Source organism: Leptodactylus fuscus, chromosome 9 (assembly GCF_031893055.1).
Source record: "Leptodactylus fuscus isolate aLepFus1 chromosome 9, aLepFus1.hap2, whole genome shotgun sequence".
In the NCBI taxonomy this organism is placed as follows: Eukaryota; Metazoa; Chordata; class Amphibia; order Anura; family Leptodactylidae; genus Leptodactylus; species Leptodactylus fuscus.
The window spans coordinates 38,850,812-38,873,766 of record NC_134273.1 but is presented as its reverse complement, the minus strand read 5'-3'; the positions used below and the strand labels follow the sequence as shown (position 1 = coordinate 38,873,766).

The 22,955-nt window shown below is 43.3% G+C and overlaps 1 protein-coding gene across 7 annotated transcripts in view; it reads right to left on the bottom strand.

The window, feature by feature from the left end:
• NISCH (nischarin) overlaps positions 1-22,698 on the bottom strand; it is a 58,699-nt gene extending 36,001 nt beyond the window's left edge. For all 7 annotated transcript variants that reach the window (XR_012717452.1, XR_012717453.1, XM_075286792.1 and 4 more), the window contains exons 1-9: positions 22,513-22,698; positions 17,383-17,466; positions 16,436-16,618; positions 14,745-14,793; positions 9,541-9,704; positions 9,360-9,455; positions 1,703-1,798; positions 197-349; positions 36-104 (exon numbers count right to left, since the gene is read on the bottom strand). Coding sequence is in view for 5 of the 7 variants with exons in the window: in XM_075286792.1 (XP_075142893.1) it covers positions 36-104; positions 197-349; positions 1,703-1,798; positions 9,360-9,455; positions 9,541-9,704; positions 14,745-14,793; positions 16,436-16,618; positions 17,383-17,466; positions 22,513-22,599 (981 nt within the window). In the remaining 2 variants the exon portion in view is untranslated. The remainder of the gene's footprint in view (positions 1-35; positions 105-196; positions 350-1,702; positions 1,799-9,359; positions 9,456-9,540; positions 9,705-14,744; positions 14,794-16,435; positions 16,619-17,382; positions 17,467-22,512) is intronic.
• Between the last annotated feature and the right edge of the window lie 257 nt (positions 22,699-22,955).

Sequence of the window (22,955 nt, the reverse complement as noted above, 5' to 3'; positions counted from 1 at the left end):
ATTACAGATAGGTACATTAGTATAAGACCCCTTACCTGTAGATTCTCTATTGAGCCTATATGGTTATGACTCAAAGCCAGAAATTCTACTTGCGGAGTAAGTTTCTACAATGAAAGTGCACAATATAAAAATAAAGCTTATATGTACACATAAAAAATGGACATGCGAGGCAGTGCGAACACAGAAGCATCCTTACCACTGAATCATCAATAGAAGAGATCTGATTGTGGCTCATATCCACCGTGGTCAGGGAGCTCCATTTTGGAACGACGGCTGTAATTGGACAATCTGAAGATGTGCCTTCTGCCACCCAATGATCAAATTCAAGAGCTTCTGGAACCAAGATGTCCTGAAATAAACCAGAATCTGCTTGTGTTAGACATCATCGCACTACACATAGAGAGCACTTTAAATTACATTATTAGGCTAAGGTCACGTGAAGATTTTGCAGTGAGACCTGCCAACTAAAATAAGCCACAGAAAATGTCTTACTCCTGTTCACTTCAATGGGAATTGGATTTCCCCAATGTTTGAGCAGGATGCTTATTTTTTTTCTTTCGCTGATTTTCTTTCAGCTAGCAGAAAATGAAGCATCTGCCCCCCGATTAAAATAAACAGGAGGTGGAATTTACACGGCAGATTACTCTGTGAACATAACATGATGTCGACCTAGCCACTTCTGATATAAGAAAATATTCATGTACTAAAAGGCATAAAAGTTCAGCTTGGTGTGCAAAAATCATAAAGGCATATTAAGATCAGAGACCCCAAAGAACCACTCCCATTCTGAATCTGTTCTGTCTCACACCAGCCTATGCTTCCTGCTGCAGAGGTAAAGTCCCAAAATAGGCACATGTGACTGTTGTCACCTCTGTGGCCAGTGATTGGCTGCAGCCGTCACATGTCCCTGTGTCAGGATGTCATCACTGCAGCAAAAAATGGAAACTGATGGAGTACAGGACAAACTAGGAACAAGGGAGGTGGAGCATTGGTTAGTAGAGTATGCCTCATACACATGGGTATATTACAATTGCATACAGCCTTCAAGCTGTAAGTAATTGTGATATGGCACCTACGGAATTATACGAGGCCTGTGTGTGGTTCCAATTACGTATGCAAGTATATAAACATTTTCTGCAGGATCCTTCATTAATCTTACAGAAAAAAAAGCTGGGACCAGGTTCAGCAGACACCATATCATACTACTTTCTATAGTAGCAATGCATCCAAATAAGGCCTTGTTCACATAAGGTCTCGAGCCTCTGACTGACATATAAACTTGGAGAAGCTCCTGAAGTAACACATTCAACAAGGCAGCACATTTTTTTTTTTCATCTGTACATTATGTTATTACAGATTGCAAAATAATGTATACAGAGTTTAAGGAGAGAGGGCAAAAGATTACTCTTGTGGTCTCCATCAGGTCAATGGGGCCCCATGAACAGCCAGGAGCGTTTATGAACAGGCCCCTATATCATGGGAGCAGAGTACCAAACAACACAGTGCCTTTGACCCAATAAACAGGCTTTGTGTGCTTTTGTACAGCCTCCATGCACGAGGTCATAGGCTGTGGAGAAGTGAGCCACAAAGGAGCCTATACAGCATACCCCGGCTGCGTGAGAGTTAGATGAATTACTACCTTGACGTGTGTAACAAGGGATAAAGCACGCAGACAGGAGACACCATTTACAGGAACTCGCACCTTTAATGATGATGTTGAAAACTGAACAGTCATGGTTGCCAGTGTCTTCTTGCAGGAGGTGAATCCCTTGATAAGTTTGGCATCAGAATGGCAGATCTGAGAAACATAAGCAGCGTGATAAGCTATTAGTATTTACAGAGAACAATGGCGGGGCCGGCATTTCCTGAAGCACTTGTATCAATTATTTATGCTGACTACGTAACACAAAATGCAGTTCAGGGGATTTTGGAGACCGTCAGCTGCTTCATGTGATAGATGAACTTTTACTGGAACACTATCAGCGATCACAAGCCTGACCGTAATAATTGAGACGTGCGGTCTGAAGAAAAGGGAAAAACAAAATCTGACCATCTAAGAAAAAAAAATATTACCAGGAAGGTTACGAAGAGTTTACTCAAAGGATAAAACTATTGTCACATCTGTGACCTGTAAATCATCGTCATATACAGATAATCCAGGAAATCCCCCAGCACCTTCTGGATCAGCACAATAATGGCTTCAGTACTTGCTATAGCTGGATGTTTGACCACAGTAAGGATAGATTTAGATGTCAGATATGACACAGATTTCGGCATGGATTCTGCACCAAAATATGTGACTGCACCTGAAATTTTCTTCACAAAAGTCGAGGATAAGCCCCGCTGAATGAAAATGAGACCTATTCTTGTGTTGTAGGCTGCACTCCAAAAGGCAAATCTGTGCCACATGCAAGGCAGAAATGTAGTGGTCAATCTAAGATCTGCTGTGGAAAGTACAGGTTGGACTTAGTGGCATGATGACATTTTTCGCTTCAGCCTGGTGGTCTGTCTTTAACCACATGAGGACCGCCGTACGTAAATTTACGGCCTCATGTGCTGGTACCTAAAGACCGGACTATTGCCGAAATACGTCCGGCCTTTAGGTACCTTTCTGGCGGGGGGAGGGGTGCGGGGGGGACAGGGGTTAGGTGTTACTAACACCTAACCCCTTCCTCCATAACGTCCAGTCGGAACTGAGTCCGACTGGACGTGTTAACCCTTTCGATCGCGCCGTCAAACATCGCGGCGCGATCGAAAGGGATCCGCCGACAGGTTAACCAGATCGGCACCCCCCGCGGCGAGATCGGGGGGTGCCGATGTCAGTAGAAGGTAGTCTGGGGTCTGGCCAGTGACCCCAGACTACCGGAGCCCCCACATACCTGGTGATCCTGCCAGGCGGTGGAGGAAGTGAGCGATGTGTCTCACTTCCTCTGCAGCTTACAGGACACGAGCAGGCTCATGTCCTGCTCGTGTCCTGTCTGCTACTGTGTAGAATCAGCTGATGCTTTCATCAAAGCATCAACTGATTCAAGTGTCCTAAAGGGACACATGAAAAAGTTAAAAAAAAGTTAAAAAAAAATAAATAAAGTGTATGAAAAAAGTAATAAAGTTCTAAAGTCCAAAAATCCCTTTTTTCTATACAAAATGAATTATATAAAAAAAAGCACTAAAAATTAAAAAAAGCAATGCATATTTGGTACCGCCGCGTCCGTAACAACCTGTACAATAAAACTGAAATAATATTTAATGTACACAGTGAACGTCGGAAAAAAAAAACGGAAAAAACTCGCCGGAAATAATGATTTTTTGCCATCTCATCCTACAAAATATGCTATAAAAAGTGATCAAAAAGTCATATTCACCCCACAACAGTGCCAATAAAAAGCGCACATTTTCCCGCAAAAAATAAGCCCTCAACCAACACTGTCAACCGAAAAATAAAAATGTTACGCCTCTCAGAAGATGGCGATGCAAAAATCACTGATTTATGTCCCCAAATGTGTTTTTGTTCTGCAGACTTAGTATCGCATAAAAAAATAACATAAATGAGGTATCGCCGTAACCGTACCGACCCGCAGAATAAAGGACACATGTTACTTATGCTGTACGCTGCATGGCGAAAAATTTAAAATGTAAAACTCAATGCAGGATTGATTTTTTTTTTTTTTAATCCAGCAAGAAAGAGTTAATAAAATGTAATCAGTAAGTTGTAGGCACCCAAAGATGGTGCCATTACAAAATGCATCTCATCCTGCAAACAACAAGCCCTTATATGGCCATGTCACCAGAAAAATAAAGAAAATATAGCATCTAGCAATGTCAAGGCAAAACCCCCCAAAAATCGCCAAATTATTAGAACACAACTGGCTGCGGCAGATAGGGAATATATAAGCTGTGCGAGCGAATATCAGGGGACACCTCAGATTTACAGCTTATGAGCGAAAAAACACCAGAAGTGACCCCCAAAGTGACCCCCAGAGTGACTCCCCCAATCATAGGAGCTACTGGGACATAGTAGGGAATTTGGTGTCTGCAATGTTCTCCGCACAGCTTATATATTCCCTCTTCGCCATCCGCTGTGCAGTCACGTCCGGATACTAATACTCACTACACCCCCTGATAAATTCTTTGAGGGGTGCAGTTTTCAAAATGGGGTCACTCCTTTGGGGAATCCACTTTTCTGGTACCTTACAGGCTCTACAAACATGACATGGCATCCAGATACCAAACATCAAAATCTGTACTCCAAAAGCCGCATCGCGCTCCTTCGCTTCTGCGCCCTGCTGTGCGCCCAAACTGCAGTTTATGACACATGTATGACACTGGTGTACCCGTTATATCGGACGTAATGTCATATGTGAGTATAAACTGATATTAGGGCACAGCTGGACGCAAAAGGGAAGAAGGGTTATTGGGTTTTTGGAGCACAGACGGTTTGGTTTTTGGATGCCATGACACTTTTGTAGATCTGAAACGCCAGTAAAGTGGAATCCCCTGATATGAGACCTTATTTTGGAAACTACACCCCTGAAGGATTTCTCCAGGGGTGCAGAGAGCATTTTTAACCCCCAAGTGTTGCTATAACTTATTATCCATAAATGAATACGAAGCTGATTGTGAAAGGTGAAAATGACCATTTTTCCAGGAATCCGTCATTTCAGTGTGTAATATGTTGTGCCCGCCTTGTATCAGAGATGAACGCTCTAAAAGCTGTTGTGCCCAGGATACCCGCTTACCAGTTTTTGGAGTGTCTCTGCTGACATAAGTTGGGCACAACATATCGGGCACTAAAATGGCGAATCTCTGGAAATTTTTCATTTTTAACTTCTCATTATCAGCTGTGATTTCATTTCTGGAAACTAAATAAATGCAACACTCAGGGGTTAAAAATGCTCGCTACACCACTTGATAAATCCCATGAGTGGGCTAGTGTCCAAAATGGGGTGACATGTCTGCGGATTCCACTTTATTGGCAATTCAGGGGCTTTGCAAAAGTGGCATGGTGTCCTAAAACCAAACTGTGCTCCAAAAACCAAAATAGCGCTCCTTCCCTTCTGCGCCCGGCTGTGCCCAAACAGCCATTTATACCCACATATGGCATTAAGTCCGTTATCCGGGGTACACCAGTGTCATACATGTGGGCATACACCGCTATTTGGGTACCCAGCAGGGCGCAGATGTGAAGGAGCGCTATGTGCTTTTGGAGTGCAGATTTATATTCTTTGTTTTTGGACACCACATCACATTTGCAGAGGCCCTAAAATTGTCCCTACAAAATGGGGTCACTTCTTGGTGAATTCCAGTTTACTGTCACCTGTGTAGTTTCTAAAATGGGGTCACAATGGGGGGTTTCCATTGTATTGATACTTTAGGGGCTCAGCTAATGCAACATGGCACCTGAGAACTATTCCAGCCACATCTGCTTTCTAAAAGCCAAATAACGCTCTTTCCATTCTGAGCCCCACCGTATACCCATACAGCAGATTATGGCCACATATGGGGTATTGCCGTGTTAAGAAGAAATTGTGTAACAAACTCTGGGGGGCTTTTAATTCTTCAGCTACTTGCAAAATTAAAAATATGGCGCTAAATGGACGATTAATTGGAAAAAAAAGTAATTTTTCATTTTTACGTCCCATTGTTAATAAAATCTGTGAATCAGCTGTGAGGCCAAAATGCTCACCAAACCCCTAGATAAATTCTATGAGGGGTGTAGTTTCCAAAATGGGGTCACTTTTAGGGGGTTTCCACTTTATTGGTACACTAGGGGCTCTGCAAATGCGACATGGCACCTGAAAAATATTCCAGCAGAATCTGCCCTTCAAAAGCCAAATAGCGCTCTTTCCATTCTGAGCCCCGCCATGTTCCCATACAGTAGATTATTACCACATATGGGGCATTTCTGTGTTCAGGAGAAATTGTGTAACGAACTTTAGGGAGCTTTTTTTCCTTTATCCTCTTGTGAAAATGAAAAATTTGGGGCTAAATTGACAGTTTGTTGGAAAAAAAGTAAATTTTCATTTTCATGTCCCAATGTTAATAAAATCTGTGAAACAGCTGTAGGGTCAAAATGCTCACTCTACCCTTTGATATGTTTTGTGGGGGGTGTAGTTTCCAAAATGGGGTCACTTTTAGGGGGTTTCCACTGTATTGGTACTGTAGGGACTCTGCAAATGCGACATGGCACCTAAAAATTATTCCAGCAAAATCTGCCATCCAAAAGCAAAATAGCGCTCCTTCCATTCTGAGCCCCGCCATGTTCCCATACAGCAGAATATGGCCACATATGGGGTATTGCCGTGTTCAGGATAAATTGTTTAACAAACTTTGGGGGGCTTTTACTCCTTTAACCCCTTGTGAAAATGAAAACTTTGGGGATAAAGTGACATTTTAGTAATTTTTCTTTTACACATTCCAATGTTAGTAAAATCTGTGAAACAACTGTACGGTCTAAATGCTCACTATACCCCTTGATGAATTCTGTGAGGGGTGTAGATTCTAAAATGGGGTCACTTTTGGGGGGTTTCCATTGTTTTGGTACGCTAAGGGCTCTGCAAATGTGACATGGTGCCTGAAAATTATTCCAGCAAAATATGCTGTTCAAACACCCAGTGTCACTCCTTCCCTTTCGTGCACTGCCGTGTGCCCAAAAATCAGTTTACACCCACATGTGGGGTATTTCTGTGCACGGGAGAAATTGCATAACAAAATGTGAGATGCATTTTCTCCTTTAACCCTTTGTGAATGTGTTAATTTTAGGTCTAAATGAATGTATTAGTGAAAAAAAATGAAATGTCTAAATTTGACCTCCATATTATTTTTATTCTTATGAAATGCTTAAAGGGTTAAACATCCCAAATGCTGTTTTGAATAATTTGAGGAGTGTAGTTTTGAAAATGGGGTGATTTATGGGGGTTTCTATTATATAGGCCTTTATAATTCCTTTCAGAACTGAAGTGGTCCCTAAAAAATTAGTTTGAGGAATTTTCTTGTAAATCTGGAAAATTGCTGTTACACTTGTAAGCCTTGTAACATCCAAAATGAATTAAAAGACGATCAAAAGATGATGCCGATATAAAGCAGAGATATGGGAGATAATATTTATTCATGTATTTGGATGGTATGACTATCGGCCTGAAAAGCAGAGAATTTCACATTTTGAAAATTGCAATTTTTTCCAAATTTCCATCAAATTTGCTAGTTTTTTTATAAATAAATACAAAAATATTGATTAGTGTTTACCACTAACATGAAGTATAATGTGTTACGAAAAAACAATTTCAAAATCACTTGTGTAAGTTAAAGCGTCTCAAAGTTATTGCCATTTAAAGTGACACATGTCAGTTTTGAAAAAAGAGGCCCGGTCCTTAATGTACTTCTGGGCCTGGTCCTTAACCGGTTAAAGGCTGGTATGCACCTCTGCCACAATTTTTAGGGTTTTTTGTCTCAATAAAACACCCTTGCAATAGATTTTCTACAGCCATCATACAGATCTATGTGTTTCCATTGTAACTGACTACAAAGCAATCCCTTTTTCTTTCCTGCTGTTGTGTCTGGGATGTTCAGTGACCATTTTTGTAATATACTTTATTATCCTATCCAACTTTCTTTTTATTATAAAACAGGCTGTAACGTTCTGCTTTTTTATGGGACGAATATGCAAATCTGTCTTCCATGATGTAAATAGGAAGAAAGTGCCTCAGTCATGCAGCCCAATAGAGGGCGCTCCCTATAAAGAGGACCTTTCATCAGATCGGGTACAGGCAGTTTTATATACTGCTGGAAAGCTGACAGTGCGCTGAATTCAGCGCACTATAGGCTTTCCCGATCTGTGCCCGGTGTAAAGCGCTATCGGTCCCGGTACCGTAGCGCTTTAGTGTCAGAAGGGCATTTCTGACACTTAGCCAGGGACGCCCTTCTGCACAGCAGCGCCTATCACGCTGTACAGAGTGACCGGGGAGGAACGCCCCCTCCCTCTGCTCACACAGCTCGTCCATAGACGAGTATTATCAGGAGGGGAGGAGGCGTTCCTCCCCGCTCACACTGTACAGCGCGATAGGCGCTGCTGGGCAGAAGGGCGTCCCTGGCTAAGTGTCAGAAATGCCCTTCTGACTGTAAAGCCCTACAGTACCGGGACCGATAGCGTTTTACACCAGGCACAGATCGGGAAAGCCGATAGTGCGCTGAATTCAGCGCACTGTCAGCTTTCCAGCAGTATATAGAACTGCATGTTCCCGATCTGATGAAAGGTCCTCTTTAATATAATTCTTCTCATGATCCTCTTCACAATGGAGCACAAATGGCTTAATAAGACTCCTCACACCTAAATGGTGGTCTCTCCCTAAGGAGTGACGTCATCACTAGTTTTAGTGAATGAAGTCCTATTATGAGTCCTAATGTGCCATGACCATGACTTTATGTTGCAAAGGAGTCAAGCAAGGGGTCACAATGTCACTAACATGAGTGAGGGAGTTTCAGGGCAATCTATCACAGCCACACAGCCCTGCACGTCTTTACCATTTTTTTCCAAGTCTAGGTTCCTTTAATTACTGGAACATTAAAGGAAATCTATTAGTTTGAATTGCCTCCCAAACAATAACAAAAGCCTTTTATAAAAGCAAATACATACTGTTAAGGCCCCAAACTAATAAAGCAATGCAAAGACAATCATCATTTTATGGACATGAAAAATCAGCAAGTCCACCATGGGTAGTCCCGAACTGACCTACAGACAGCCCCATGTACTCTGGCTCTCTTCTGGAACTGCTGACCCTTTAGCTGTATATCACATGTTTATCCTCCTTCTGTGTCAGGGCTGTCTGTAGGCAAATCTGGCAATCAAGCCCCGCCCCCAATGCACTTGCAGGTTGATTTGCAAATTTATAAACAGATTTTGTATTGCTTCATGAGTCTGTTACCATAAATGTGTGTTCCTACCCCTATTTAATATGTATTATGCAATTTAAGGTCTATTTTGTGGGGTTAAATTTAAATGAATTTTTAGATAATTTTTCTTTGTACTATAATGTATCAGCATATGGTGTAAGCGTACTTTCGGGTTTATTAATACATACTACTAAATGTTCCAATGTATCAGAACAGAGCAGTATCCCGAGCCTATAAAGATACAGAGCATGGATTTCAGACTATGCTAAAACTCGGACATTACAACCAAAAGGGATCATTGATTATAGCTGTACCGTGCGGGAGCCGAGCAAACAAGAACCAAGAATTGAAGAAAACAAAAGGCCTGCTCTACATATAATAGACAGAATTGCAACTGTTATAACTCAATACAGCAGAACACAACGAAGAAACACAACATATAGTCAGACATCGTTACCTGGACTATTACGTACCTCTACCTGACAAAGCGACTTAAATACAGAGAGGTCATAGGGAAGTAAATGTTCTTGTATGTTACTTGTTCCTACAGGACCTCTAGTGCCGCTGATCTGGGGAAGAACATGAGAAAACAACCTTTGAAATCAGAGAGAAAAGTAGTTGGAGTGTTGCTTGTATCACCATGAAATAGCTTACCTTTAAATACTTGAGTCTACAAGTAAAGTCCAGTATATGCCCCAGGTCAGTTTTGGCATCCCCATTGATGCATGTTGGTTTGGCGTGCCGCAGTAACTGTGTTATGGCATATAACTGAAGGGGCCTCATGTGAAACACTTCCCCAGCCACAAGTAACTGCTCACCTATAAGGAAGTAAAAAAGAATTACAAATCCCATAAACCATTCACTCTGTCCAGTTTGCCACCTATAGTTACACTATGCTCCTGCACAAGGGTGCCTAAACGTCTGCCATTTCTGCAAACTGGTAGCACTTGCTTTTAAAGAAGACGTACTGCCTCTCTGGACATATCTGATTTAGTACATTATTGTATTCCTTACAGTATAACAACTCTGGACACAATTTCTTAAACTCTTGCATTGTGTTATTCTTCTATTATTCCTTCTAGAAATGTATGATTAAATTGACAACTCATTGTTACCAGCCGAATGGAGGACGGTGGGGTGGGGGGAGTGTTCTCTGTATTGCTCAATCAGTGCTGAAAGTGTCAGATTCTGTAGGGACACATCAATATGACAAGGGGAATGCTAACACTCAGTAATCAGTAAACTTTCCCGGAAGAATAACAGAGGAACACCACAATCAGAGCTCTAAGAAAAGATGATCCAGAATTGTTACTTCATGGGGAATACAAATATTTACTACTACAAACATTGGAGAGGAGGCTACAGATCCTCTTTATGCTATGTTTAGGGCATGAAAAAATCTGCTTCAGGAATTAGGAAACTTTTTAACTTTTTTTTTTTTACATGATGCGTTTTTTGTTGTGGTTTTCATTAAGATTTTGCTCCAGCACACTGTATGGACCTGAAAACCTCATCTTAAAAATTGATTGTGGTTTATGGAAAACACGGGTCAAAAACCATGTAAAGAAATGCGTAGGGATCCTCCCCTCCCCATTGACTCCCATGGGTTTTTAAGGGCGGCATCCACATGAAGATAGGTCATGTCACTTTTTTTTCCTCTAGCTGAAAAAAAATAGCTTATAGGAAAAAAAAAAAGCTACGGATTCCCATTGAAATGAATGGGAGGCCTTTTATTACGTGAATTTTGAAACCAGAGTAGTGATGTTGGGAATATTGTAATTTCATAGTCAACAATACCGGCGGTGTACCACCAAATATGACAGTAGGCGCATCACTATGCTTGTATCTACAAATATTACAGAAGGTGTGACACCATATCTACAAATACGACCTGAGATCAGAGGCTGCTGTCTGTTCATGTATGCTGGGAGTTATACAGGCATGAGATGTTCCTTCTTCATAAAGACTACATAATTACTTAAAGGGTTTATTGGACTATTAAATCAATGACCTATCCTTAGGACAAGTCTCTAATAGAAGACATGTGTGGGTCTGACATCAGGATCCCTGTGGATCAGCTGTCTGTGGTAGCGATGTTCCTTGAGCTCCACATCTACTACACAGGTCATGTGATGTCACGTGACCTAATCAAAACTCAGTCCCATTTAAGTGAATGGGCACAGCTGTAATACCAAACACAACCACTGCACAAACGTACAGCAATGTGCTTGGTACTGAACAGGCTGCACATGTAACACTGCGGTCTCTTCTAACAGCTGATCAGCCAGGGCCTAGGCACCAACTGTCTAGTTATTAAATATAAAGCCTTATACAGCCTTTCAAAAGAGAATTCCCACCTTGGACATAACTATAGGCTGTTTATGTGACTCTCTCAAAAGTGAATGGAGAACATGTATGTGCATAGCCACCTCCCTATTCGTTCTCCACCTGGGCGCAGCAGTCGCCTCACCAAGAAGAACTGGGTTTTGGATGCCACTAGAGATGAGCGAACAGTGTTCTATCGAACACATGTTCGATCGGATATCAGGGTGTTCGCAATGTTCGAATCGAATCGAACACCACGTGGTAAAGTGCGCCAAAATTCGATTCCCCTCCCACCTTCCCTGGCGCCTTTTTTGCACCAATAACAGCGCAGGGGAGGTGGGACAGGAACTACGACACTGGGGGCATTGAAAAAAATTGGAAAAAGTCATTGGCTGCCGAAATCAGGTGACCTCCATTTTAGACGAATAGTGGATTTCAAATCCGGGTCATATGAGAATGTGAACTTTGTGACTATGAGACAGGGATAGCTGTACAGGCAGGGATAGCTAGGGATAACCTTTATTTAGGGGGGAATGTTATTAAAAATAACTTTTTGGGGCTCTATCGGGTGTGTAATTGTGATTTTTGTGAGATAAACTTTTTCCCATAGGGATGCATTGGCCAGCGCTGATTGGCCGAATTCCGTACTCTGGCCAATCAGTGCTGGCCAATGCATTCTATTAGCTTGATGAAGCAGAGTGTGCACAAGGGTTCAAGCGCACCCTCGGCTCTGATGTAGGAGAGCCGAGGGTGCACTTGAACCCTTGTGCACCCTCAGCTCTGCTACATCAGAGCCGAGGGTGCGCTTGAACCCTTGTGCACACTCTGCTTCATCAAGCTAATAGAATGCATTGGCCAGCGCTGATTGGCCAATGTATTCTATTAGCCTGATGAAGTAGAGCTGAATGTGTGTGCTAAGCACACACATTCAGCTCTACTTCATCGGGCTAATAGAATGCATTGGCCAGCGCTGATTGGCCAGAGTACGGAACTCGACCAATCAGCGCTGGCTCTGCTGGAGGAGGCGGAGTCTAAGATCGCTCCACACCAGTCTCCATTCAGGTCCGACCTTAGACTCCGCCTCCTCCGGCAGAGCCAGCGCTGATTGGCCGAAGGCTGGCCAATGCATTCCTATGCGAATGCAGAGACTTAGCAGTGCTGAGTCAGTTTTGCTCAACTACACATCTGATGCACACTCGGCACTGCTACATCAGATGTAGCAATCTGATGTAGCAGAGCCGAGGGTGCACTAGAACCCCTGTGCAAACTCAGTTCACGCTAATAGAATGCATTGGCCAGCGCTGATTGGCCAATGCATTCTATTAGCCCGATGAAGTAGAGCTGAATGTGTGTGCTAAGCACACACATTCAGCACTGCTTCATCAAGCCAATACAATGCATTAGCCAGTGCTGATTGGCCAGAGTACGGAATTCGGCCAATCAGCGCTGGCTCTGCTGGAGGAGGCGGAGTCTAAGGTCGGACCTGAATGGAGACTGGTGTGGAGCGATCTTAGACTCCGCCTCCTCCAGCAGAGCCAGCGCTGATTGGTCGAGTTCCGTACTCTGGCCAATCAGCGCTGGCCAATGCATTCTATTAGCCCGATGAAGTAGAGCTGAATGTGTGTGCTTAGCACACACATTCAGCTCTACTTCATCAGGCTAATAGAATACATTGGCCAATCAACGCTGGCCAATGCATTCTATTAGCTTGATGAAGCAGAGTGTGCACAAGGGTTCAAGCGCACCCTCGGCTCTGATGTAGCAGAGCCGAGGCTGCACAAGGGTTCAAGTGCACCCTCGGCTCTCCTACATCAGAGCCGAGGGTGCGCTTGAACCCTTGTGCAGCCTCGGCTCTGCTACATCAGAGCCGAGGGTGCGCTTGAACCCTTGTGCACACTCTGCTTCATCAAGCTAATAGAATGCATTGGCCAGCACTGATTGGCCAGAGTACGGAATTCGGCCAATCAGCGCTGGCCAATGCATTCTATTAGCCCGATGAAGTAGAGCTGAATGTGTGTGCTAAGCACACACATTCAGCACTGCTTCATCACGCCAATACAATGCATTAGCCAGTGCTGATTGGCCAGAGTACGGAATTCGGCCAATCAGCGCTGGCTCTGCTGGAGGAGGCGGAGTCTAAGATCGCTCCACACCAGTCTCCATTCAGGTCCGACCTTAGACTCCGCCTCCTCCAGCAGAGCCAGCGCTGATTGGCCGAATTCCGTACTCTGGCCAATCAGCACTGGCTAATGCATTGTATTGGCTTGATGAAGCAGTGCTGAATGTGTGTGCTTAGCACACACATTCAGCTCTACTTCATCGGGCTAATAGAATGCATTGGCCAATCAGCGCTGGCCAATGCATTCTATTAGCGTGAACTGAGTTTGCACAGGGGTTCTAGTGCACCCTCGGCTCTGCTACATCAGATTGCTACATCTGATGTAGCAGTGCCGAGTGTGCATCAGATGTGTAGTTGAGCAAAACTGACTCAGCACTGCTAAGTCTGCATTCGCATAGGAATGCATTGGCCAGCCTTCGGCCAATCAGCGCTGGCTCTGCCGGAGGAGGCGGAGTCTAAGGTCGGACCTGAATGGAGACTGGTGTGGAGCTATCTTAGACTCCGCCTCCTCCAGCAGAGCCAGCGCTGATTGGTCGAGTTCCGTACTCTGGCCAATCAGCACTGGCCAATGCATTTCTATGGGGAAAAGTTAGCTTGCGAAAATCGCAAACTGACAGGGATTTCCATGAAATAAAGTGACTTTTATGCCCCCAGACATGCTTCCCCTGCTGTCCCAGTGTCATTCCAGGGTGTTGGTATCATTTCCTGGGGTGTCATAGTGGACTTGGTGACCCTCCAGACACGAATTTGGGTTTCCCCCTTAACGAGTTTATGTTCCCCATAGACTATAATGGGGTTCGAAACCCATTCGAACACTCGAACAGTGAGCGGCTGTTCGAATCGAATTTCGAACTTCGAACATTTTAGTGTTCGCTCATCTCTAGATGCCACCATTCTGGATACTGTTATGGATCCAAGTGGTGTAACCTGTATCTATTAGACATTCAGGGTATATCTTGAGTATGTGCCATAAATGTCTAAGTTGGAAATACCGTTTCACCACAAAGCTACATAAGAATAATTCAAAGTTAATGAATTTCAATCCTAATGAATAAAACTAAGATCATTATCTTATCGTACATACAACAACTTCCCCCAGCAAAATATGCGGCCTGACCAGAAGACTTGCCAGACTTGCTCTGATCAGCTGAACATGGCGGCTTCAATTTGATAACCGTTTTGAAATAGTGGTGCCCATTTTTGTAACAGGCAGCCAATAAACAACTCTGGATATTAAATTAAGAAGAAAGATGAAAAATAGTATTCTAAAAAATTATTAACAACAACTGGGACAGGATCTCTAAAAGTCCTGGAACTTCTAATTGATGTGGGGTAACGCAGTTTTCATCCCACTAAGATAGTTACGTGTCTGTATACATAATCCATCTCATCCATGTAATAAATATAAAATTACCATTATGGTAAAGCTCCTCGGCCAGAACAGCTGCAATTCCATGGATTTCCTGAAAAAACAAAGGATCCCTTATTTTAGGCAAAGCGCATGACATTCATGTGTCTGTCACATCCAGAAGGCTGACACAACCCGACATCACCAGTGAATGGATAGCAGTTACTTTGTTATGAGCGCACAGTAGTTCTAGCAGAATGCATGAATATTAATAGAGGTATCAGTCATTTATATTGATTCATCATATACAGTCATAAAGTGAAATATGTCTTTCATTTAGTATCTGCACAGTGGAGAACCAAATTATAAAAAAAAAATTAGGGACAATAAAAAATTATTTCTACAACACATTCAGCAAAAAAAATATACTGTTTTTTGCCAAGTAAAGGGTCTGCTAGATACAGCGGGCAAGGACCCAGTTTCTGCATGGATGTAGCCCCAGAGGTGGAATCTGCATCAATCAGCCATTTAAAGAGGACCTTTCATGGATTTGGGCACAGGCAGTTCCATATACTGCTGGAAAGCCGACAATGCGCTGAATTCAGCGCACTATCGGCTTTCCCGATCTGTGCCCTGGGTAAAGCGCTATCGGTCCCAATACCGTAGCTCCTCACAGTCAGAAGGGCGTTTCTGACAGTCAGTCAGGAACGTCCTTCTCCACAGCAGCGCCTATCGCGCTGTACAGTGTGAGCAGGAGGGAGGGGGCGTTCCTCCCCGCTCACACTGTACAGCGCGATAGGCGCTGCTGTGGAGAAGGACTGACTTCTGACTGTAAAGCGCTACGGTACAGGGACCGATAGCGCTTTACCCGGGGCACAGATCGGGAAAGCCGATAGTGCACTGAATTCAGTGCACCGTAGGCTTTCCAGCAGTATATGGAACTGCCTGTGCCCAATTTGATGAAAGGTCCTCTTTAAGGATCAGAAACATCCCAAGCTGGGACTACTCCTTTGAGCACTGCTCCTCCTTCACTTTATTCCTCTGGAAAGAGTCACTCCCGACTACCTGCTGTTCAAGGGACAACAGCACAACCTCATTTACCCAAATTGTGTTGTGTTGCTTTTCCCTGCACCGTGTGTGGCAGGTAGCGCTGCTGTCCAGGGGATTAACTAAAGGGGCCTCCACCACTCCTATAGCTGGCAGGGAGCCCAGGTTTCAGGTCTCCAACAAATTTTAAGTGTATTCAAGAGATATGTCATCATATTATAAGACAGAAATACCTGTGGAATGGCTTCTCCAATGAGAGGATGACCACTGTAGTCAGTCACTGACCTCAGCAGTGATGAGCGCACAAGTAGTAGTTAACAGGCTGCTGAGGTCAGTGATTGACTACAGTGGTCATGTGATGATGAACAGGAAGATTCTGGGATCCGACACTGGTTGCCTTTGAATCACACCCCACCCCCCGCCCGACACCGCCCTTCTGACATTACAGAAGTTAAATCAGGTACCAAAACTACCTGTGCATGCTACTCTGGAATAGAGCTACGTCTATTAACAGATGCTAAGAACCTGAATAGGTGGAGGTGGTGAAAGGTCCTCTTTAAGGCTGGTTTTTATTTATTTATTTTTTACATGATCTAATTTCCTCCCTCTATGGCATTTTAAATAAGTCAGACAACCACTTTAAAATAAGAAAACAGGGTTTCAGTGCCTCATAAGCACAGGCTACATATTAACTAACGTAATTCACTTACATATAGGTGAAAGTGCAGGAAATGCGATAAAGTTTTAGGAACATTGATAGGAAACTTTGTGAGCAGAGCTTGCAGGTAGACCTCCAAGTCCTTCTGTCTTTTTTCCACCAAGCTTTTGGAATTTTTTCCAATAATCTTTTTTGGAGGCAATAAGCTCCGCTCTATTTTGTTCTCCGCTGTAAGCTAAAACAAAAGACAAAGTCAAAATTCGTGCAAAAAAGCATTAAAGAAGTATGTTGTCAATTACTGTTCTACCGACTTTGTACAAATTGATTTCATTGCAGATGTTCTCTGTTTTTTGGCAGGGAAGTGCTGACAGGCAGCAGCTATGGCCCATTCATGGAACTCGTAATGTCAAGTATATCATGTAGAGTGAAAACCAGACAAATCATATTGTACAAAATAATAAATATCTTTTACACTATGCTATTATAACACAAGTATAATATCATACGTAAGGGTGCATTCACACTTCGGATATGCTGACTGATTCTGAACGTTAAAACACGTTCAGAATCAGCGCGTATAAAGAAGATCCCATTCATTTCAATGGGAGACGGCATACGAGCGCTCCCCATTGAAATGAATGGGCTGATTTTTTCTCTATGGGCCACTTCAAATGAGGCCACCTTCATTCCGAGCCGTACACCTGAGCGCTTCTAAACACTTCCCATTCACTTCAATGGGAGCGCTCGTATGCCGGTTCCCATTGAAATGAATGGGATCTGCTTTATACGCGCTGATTCTGAACGTGTTTTAACGTTCAGAATCAGGCAGCGTATCAGTAGTGTGAATGCACCCTTAGTGCTTAAATGAGAGAAAAATTGTTGTCATCCCATATGTGATCTTAATCCAAACAGCAATAAAACTGAGTAATTCTCCATTGAGAAAGCATGAAACATGTTATCCATCCAGCGCTTGGTTTAGAATACAAACAATAGCCTCACCTTTTCATGGAGATCATAGAAGTCACTGTATCGATGCTTCACAGTCCATTTATATAGGCCGGCACCAACCTCAATGATATATACCTAAGAAACAAAAAAGACCAGAAGATAGTAAATATAGTATGACCAATCAGATGTGGACAAAACCAAATAACAGGTCACCACGACAGCTTGAAAACTGGTCTTGGACCCACTCTTAATGGGTGGCCAGAGTAAACCAAGTGTGCAGATTTGAGGAGATTTCGAGCTGGGCCTTGGGCAAACATGCCACTTTCCTCAAGACCTGGTTTCCCTGGATTAAGTTTGCAAAACTGAAATGAATGGCTTAACACTGTTGTAGTGGTTTCCTTCCCCTCCTCCTTCTTCCTCCTTTCTATCCCCCTCTTTCACCCATCCCCCCCACCCCAATTCTCCTCCGTTCCTTAATAAAATGTGTTAAAAATTTGTTGGCTCAATCTAGATGTCACCATCGTGCAGCTCCTTCATTATTGCATATGTTATAGGTTTTTCTTTATTCTTAAATAAAGATTTGATAAAAAAAAAACCAAAAAAAAAAAAACCTGGTCTTGGCAAAGCAGATTTGGTGGCCGGGTATTTTCATCTATTGCTGAATGTACTGGCCAATACTATCAGTGTCAGCCGAAAGTGAAAGTTCTCCCAGTAAAAGTGGCCACAGACAGAGAGAGCACAGAGCAGGAGCGTGGCTCTAGGCAGGAGCCTGCTTTGTCTAATAGGACAACAGCCTCTAATACATGGAGGCTGTTGTCTCTACTCTGTGGCACTGCTGTAACTAAGGGCAGCTCTATTCTGACTACTGAGGGCCAACTCACAATCCCCAGATGCAGTATGACCAAAGTTTTTTTTTGCTTTTTTTCTTAACAGGAAAGTGATTGGACCGAGTTCCCTATTCATGTCTAGTGGAGCCAGAAAGTAGAGACAACTGGTGCACATGGGAAATATTAAAACAGGAGCGACAGTGGATCGGACATTATGATTTTTTTTTAAAGGTTTTTGGACCATTCTGAGCCTTTTATTAAACTATTAGCAGCTAGACATCCCTCTTACAGGGAATGTGTCACCAAAAATCTACCTATTTTTTTCATCGAGTTTTATGATGAACATATCTTTAAACCGTTTTTTGGTGAGGTTTTAAAAAATTTCCATATTATTTAGATTTATTAAAAAAAAAAGGTAATGAAAATCCAGCAGTTCTGACTCTGGCCATTAAGCTACATAACATGCTGAGACTTTTTTTTTTATAGACTTCTTGTGTACCAGTCACCTCACTTCTCAGCACATTGATGATCACAGTGATCATATACTGTATATGAAGATAAGCAACAGAATCCACCAATCACAATAAAGGATTTCACAGCTTTCTACTCCCCTCTGTACGCATTGACCTCTGCATTGACCGTACCATTGCGTACCACAAGTTACACAGAATGCCTAGAAAATTTTCCCATCAAAGTCAACAGGGTTCAGGCCATTGTGTATATGGTCCATCTCCAGGAGACACAAAGTCAAACTATTTTAGGCTTAGTGGCAAATGTTGCAATTGCAATATTTAAAAAACAAAAAAAAACAACAAAAAAACCCCATGTAAAAAAAAAAAAAAAAAGTTTAAAAATAAAGACATGATTTAAGCAATAACTAACTTTCTTGGCAATATATTCCCTTTAAAGGGGTTGCCCAGGATATTCAGTTTTCCACAAGGAGGCCAGAGAAGGTGTAATATAAAAACCCCCCAAAACAAAACCACACTCACTTTTCCCTAATGCCCCCCCCCCATGCTGTCGGTTCCAACACCACCTGTTGGAACAAGACCCCCGCAGAAGCAAGACCGATGTAACTAATACCCACTCTCTACTTACATTTTAAAAAAGTGGGAGGCAATGTCGTAGAGATGGGCGAAACACTTAGGCACTAGAGATGAGCGAACAGTAAAATGTTTGAGGTTCGATATTCGTTTCGAGTAGCCCCTCAATATTCGACTACTCGAATCGAATATCGAACCCTATTATAGTCTATGAGGGGGAAAATGCTCGTTTCAGGGGTAGGCAACGTTCGATCAAATTATACTTCCCAAGTCCACGAGTGAGGGTCGGGCTGGATCCTCCGAGAAGTCTTCTCCTTGCAGCGTCCCCGCGGCATCTTCTGGCTCTGAATTCACTCTGCCAGGCATCGGGCCTGGGCAGAGCCGACTGCGCATGCCCGCACTACAAGCCGACATGCGCAGTTGGCTCTGCCCAGGCCCGATGCCTGGCAGAGTGAATGAAGAGCCGGAAGACGCCGCGGGGAAGCTGCACGGAGAAGACTTCTAAAGGTAGGAGAAGAACCAGCGTTGATTGGCCGACTGTATAGCATTCGGCCAATCAATGCTGGTTCTGCATCGAACTTTTACATTCGAACAGCGAGTGGTACTCGATCGAGTACGAGTATTTCGAATACCATAGTATTCAATCAAATACCTACTCGCTCATCTCTATTAGGCACGAGTTGGGTTTGACCCGAGTAACTCACCTGCACAATTTGGGTTTCGTTGTGGACTAACTGAAATGGCCACCATAACATGTATTACGATAAATTATTATACTCTGGGGTCTTCAGACCCCAAAGAATAATAGGTAGAGACCAAGGGCAGGTGAAAAAAAAAACAAACCGAACAAAACCATTTATACTCACCTTCGCTCACCACTTTTGGGCCTTTTAACAATATTGGGGCTCTCCTGGTGACATCATGTGCCCAGAGTAAACGCAGTGGCCTGTGACTGTGCCATGGCGGTCACATGGGCATGACATCATGTCTAGAGATGAGCGAGTAGTGAAATATTCGAAAATTCAAAATTCGATTCGACTAGACCTCAATATTCGACTATTTGTTCGAATATCGAATCCCATTATAGTCTATGGGAAAAACATGCTCGTTTGAGGGAAACCAAAATTCGACCAATTGGAGTCACCAAGTCCACAATGACACCTCAGGAAATGACGCCAACAGCTCTGGAATGCAACTGGGACAGCAGGGGAAGTATGCCTGGGGGTATCTAACATGCCCAAGTCGCAGGATTATTATTATTATTGCTGCTGCTGATTTAGCCAGCCAATGACTGTATACGTTTTTTTTCCAATGCCTACGTTGTCCTAGTTCTTGTCCCCCCTCCCCTGCATAGTTATTGGTGTAAAGAAAAAGCGCCAGGGAAGGTGGGAGGGGAATTTAATTTTTAATGCGTTTACCGAATGGTATTTGACCGTGTACGAGTATTTCAAATACCGTAGTATTCGATCCAATACCTACTTGATCGAATACTACTCGCTCATCTCTAATCATGATATCTGCCAGGGCAATTTGGGAAGTCTCCCTGTTATAATGCAATCCACGGCCACATTTAAAATGAAAAAGTTTTATAGGCAGTAACATTTTTTCCTCCTGTGTTCATACATTTATATGTTTAGCTCAGCAGAGTTTATGATGCTAACAGGGACTATGCAAAGGGAATAAAAGAAAGTGAAGTTGATTTTTTTTTTTCCTTGAAGAACACCTAGAGGATTGGAAACTCTTCACTGTTGCACAAAGTTCAGCCTAGGAATACTCTGTCCAAGCTTTCTTTTACTTTATCTTATCGCCTATGAAACCAGTCTAATCTTCTGCTCTCCCTTTAGTCAAACAGAGAACAGACAACCTGCGCTCCCCCCCCCAAACAGCAATGGCCATTTTGTCTTGGAGGAGTGCAGATCATTCTCATTAGTGACTGTAGGGTCTAAATTTAGGCTACATTTCACTAGGTTCACACTAGTGCTGTGCTCTCTGTTTGGGTCTACAGGGAATGAGGGAGCCCCGGACCACTAACACAGCAGCTACACAAAGACAAGTTTCAAAACTGAAAGTGGCAGAGAAAGAGTCCTCCCTTGCTGGACACAGGTTTCTTCAGCGCAGATGTAAGCCCAATCTTAGGCTCGTTCACATCTGCGCCCGGTCTCTGTTCAGACAGGTTTCCGTTTCCTGCACAAAACAGAGCAGGAGACGGAAACCTGCAGGACTCTTTCAAACCAATTCAAATAATATTATTATCATTTGAATGGGTTTGAAAGATGTCCGGCCGTGTGTGCCGGTGAGCATTTTATGCTCTCCGTCACGAAACCGTTTTTTAAAAACCGGACACAGAGTCGGACATGCAGTACTCTGTGTCCGGTTTAAAAAAAACGGTTTCGCGGCGGAGCATAAAACGCTCACCGGCGCTCACGGCCGGACCCGGTCTGACAGCTTTCTGTTTTCTGCATGCAGAAGGCGGAAACCTGAAAACGAAGTCTGGGTGCTAGTGTGAACCCAGCGTAAATGTGGGCCAGTAAGTTTTTTTCCCTGTAAGCATGCCTCTCTTCTCAAAACATTTGCAAAGTAGCATAATCACATGTAGCTTCTAGATTGGAGATACTAGGGGGCGCTCTTTAGCGTACCGTTATTGATATACCAAATTAAAGGAGTATTTGCATGTTAACATGTTACACCCAGTCCCCAGTATAGGTATACTTTGCAGATTGGTGGGGTCTGACCAATACAAACGGAGCAGGGGTCAAGACAGACACACACCACTCCATTGATTTCAATGAGTGTACCAGAGATAGCTGAAGTCCAACCCTCAGTATATCTTCTCCTGAGCAGTGATATGGATCTGAGTAACCGCACCCCCGCTGATCTCCAATTCTCTCCTATTCTGTAGACAGGGTCTCACTTATTAATATGCAAATACCCTTTAAATTCTGGAGATGAAATTAGAAATATATTTTAGTGATTTATTACAGATTGAGCTATAAATCGTCTATTAGGTAGGTCACGTGTCCCAGCTTCTGACATCCCTCTATCAGCTGTGGCAGAATGGTCTGAAAGTCTTCACCTGCTGTAAAACTACAACTCCCAGCATGCCCTGACAGTCGTATGAGGGAGAGTTGTAGCTTTACAACTGCATAAGAGCCATTGCCTGCAGAACACTAGTGTATGAGAAGCAAACAGAGCCGAGGATGCAGCGTATCACCCCGTATACTATCACCCCGTATACCCCCCGTATAGCGGAGCCACAATGCAAATACAATGCAAATCAGTCGCTGTGAGCAGTGACAGGGCCGCCCACTGACCGTGTAATTCTCCACCAGTTCCGAGCCGATGATCTTCACCTCTCGCTGCTCTTCGCCGTCTTCCATAAACCCCGCCATGTCCTCCATAGTGTACGGGACGAACGGAGAATAATGTCGTTTCCTCCGGGTTATTCGCTGTCTTCGGCTGCGGGAGTCGCCATGTTTGTTTACGCCGCGATTCCAATTCAACAAACTTTATTGACACGTTCACAAGATAACACAGAAGCAAAAGGCTGCTATGACAGGAGGCAGCGGGAGTATACTGTACATGGGAGGCATTGTATATACTGGAGAATAATGGTCTCTATATGCTGAATGTGTTGTCTTGTGTGCATTTACTGGGGTGACAGATCCCTTTACTTCAGATCTAAATTATACATATATATATATATGTGTGTGTGTATACACACATATATACTGTATATATACACACATGCACGCAC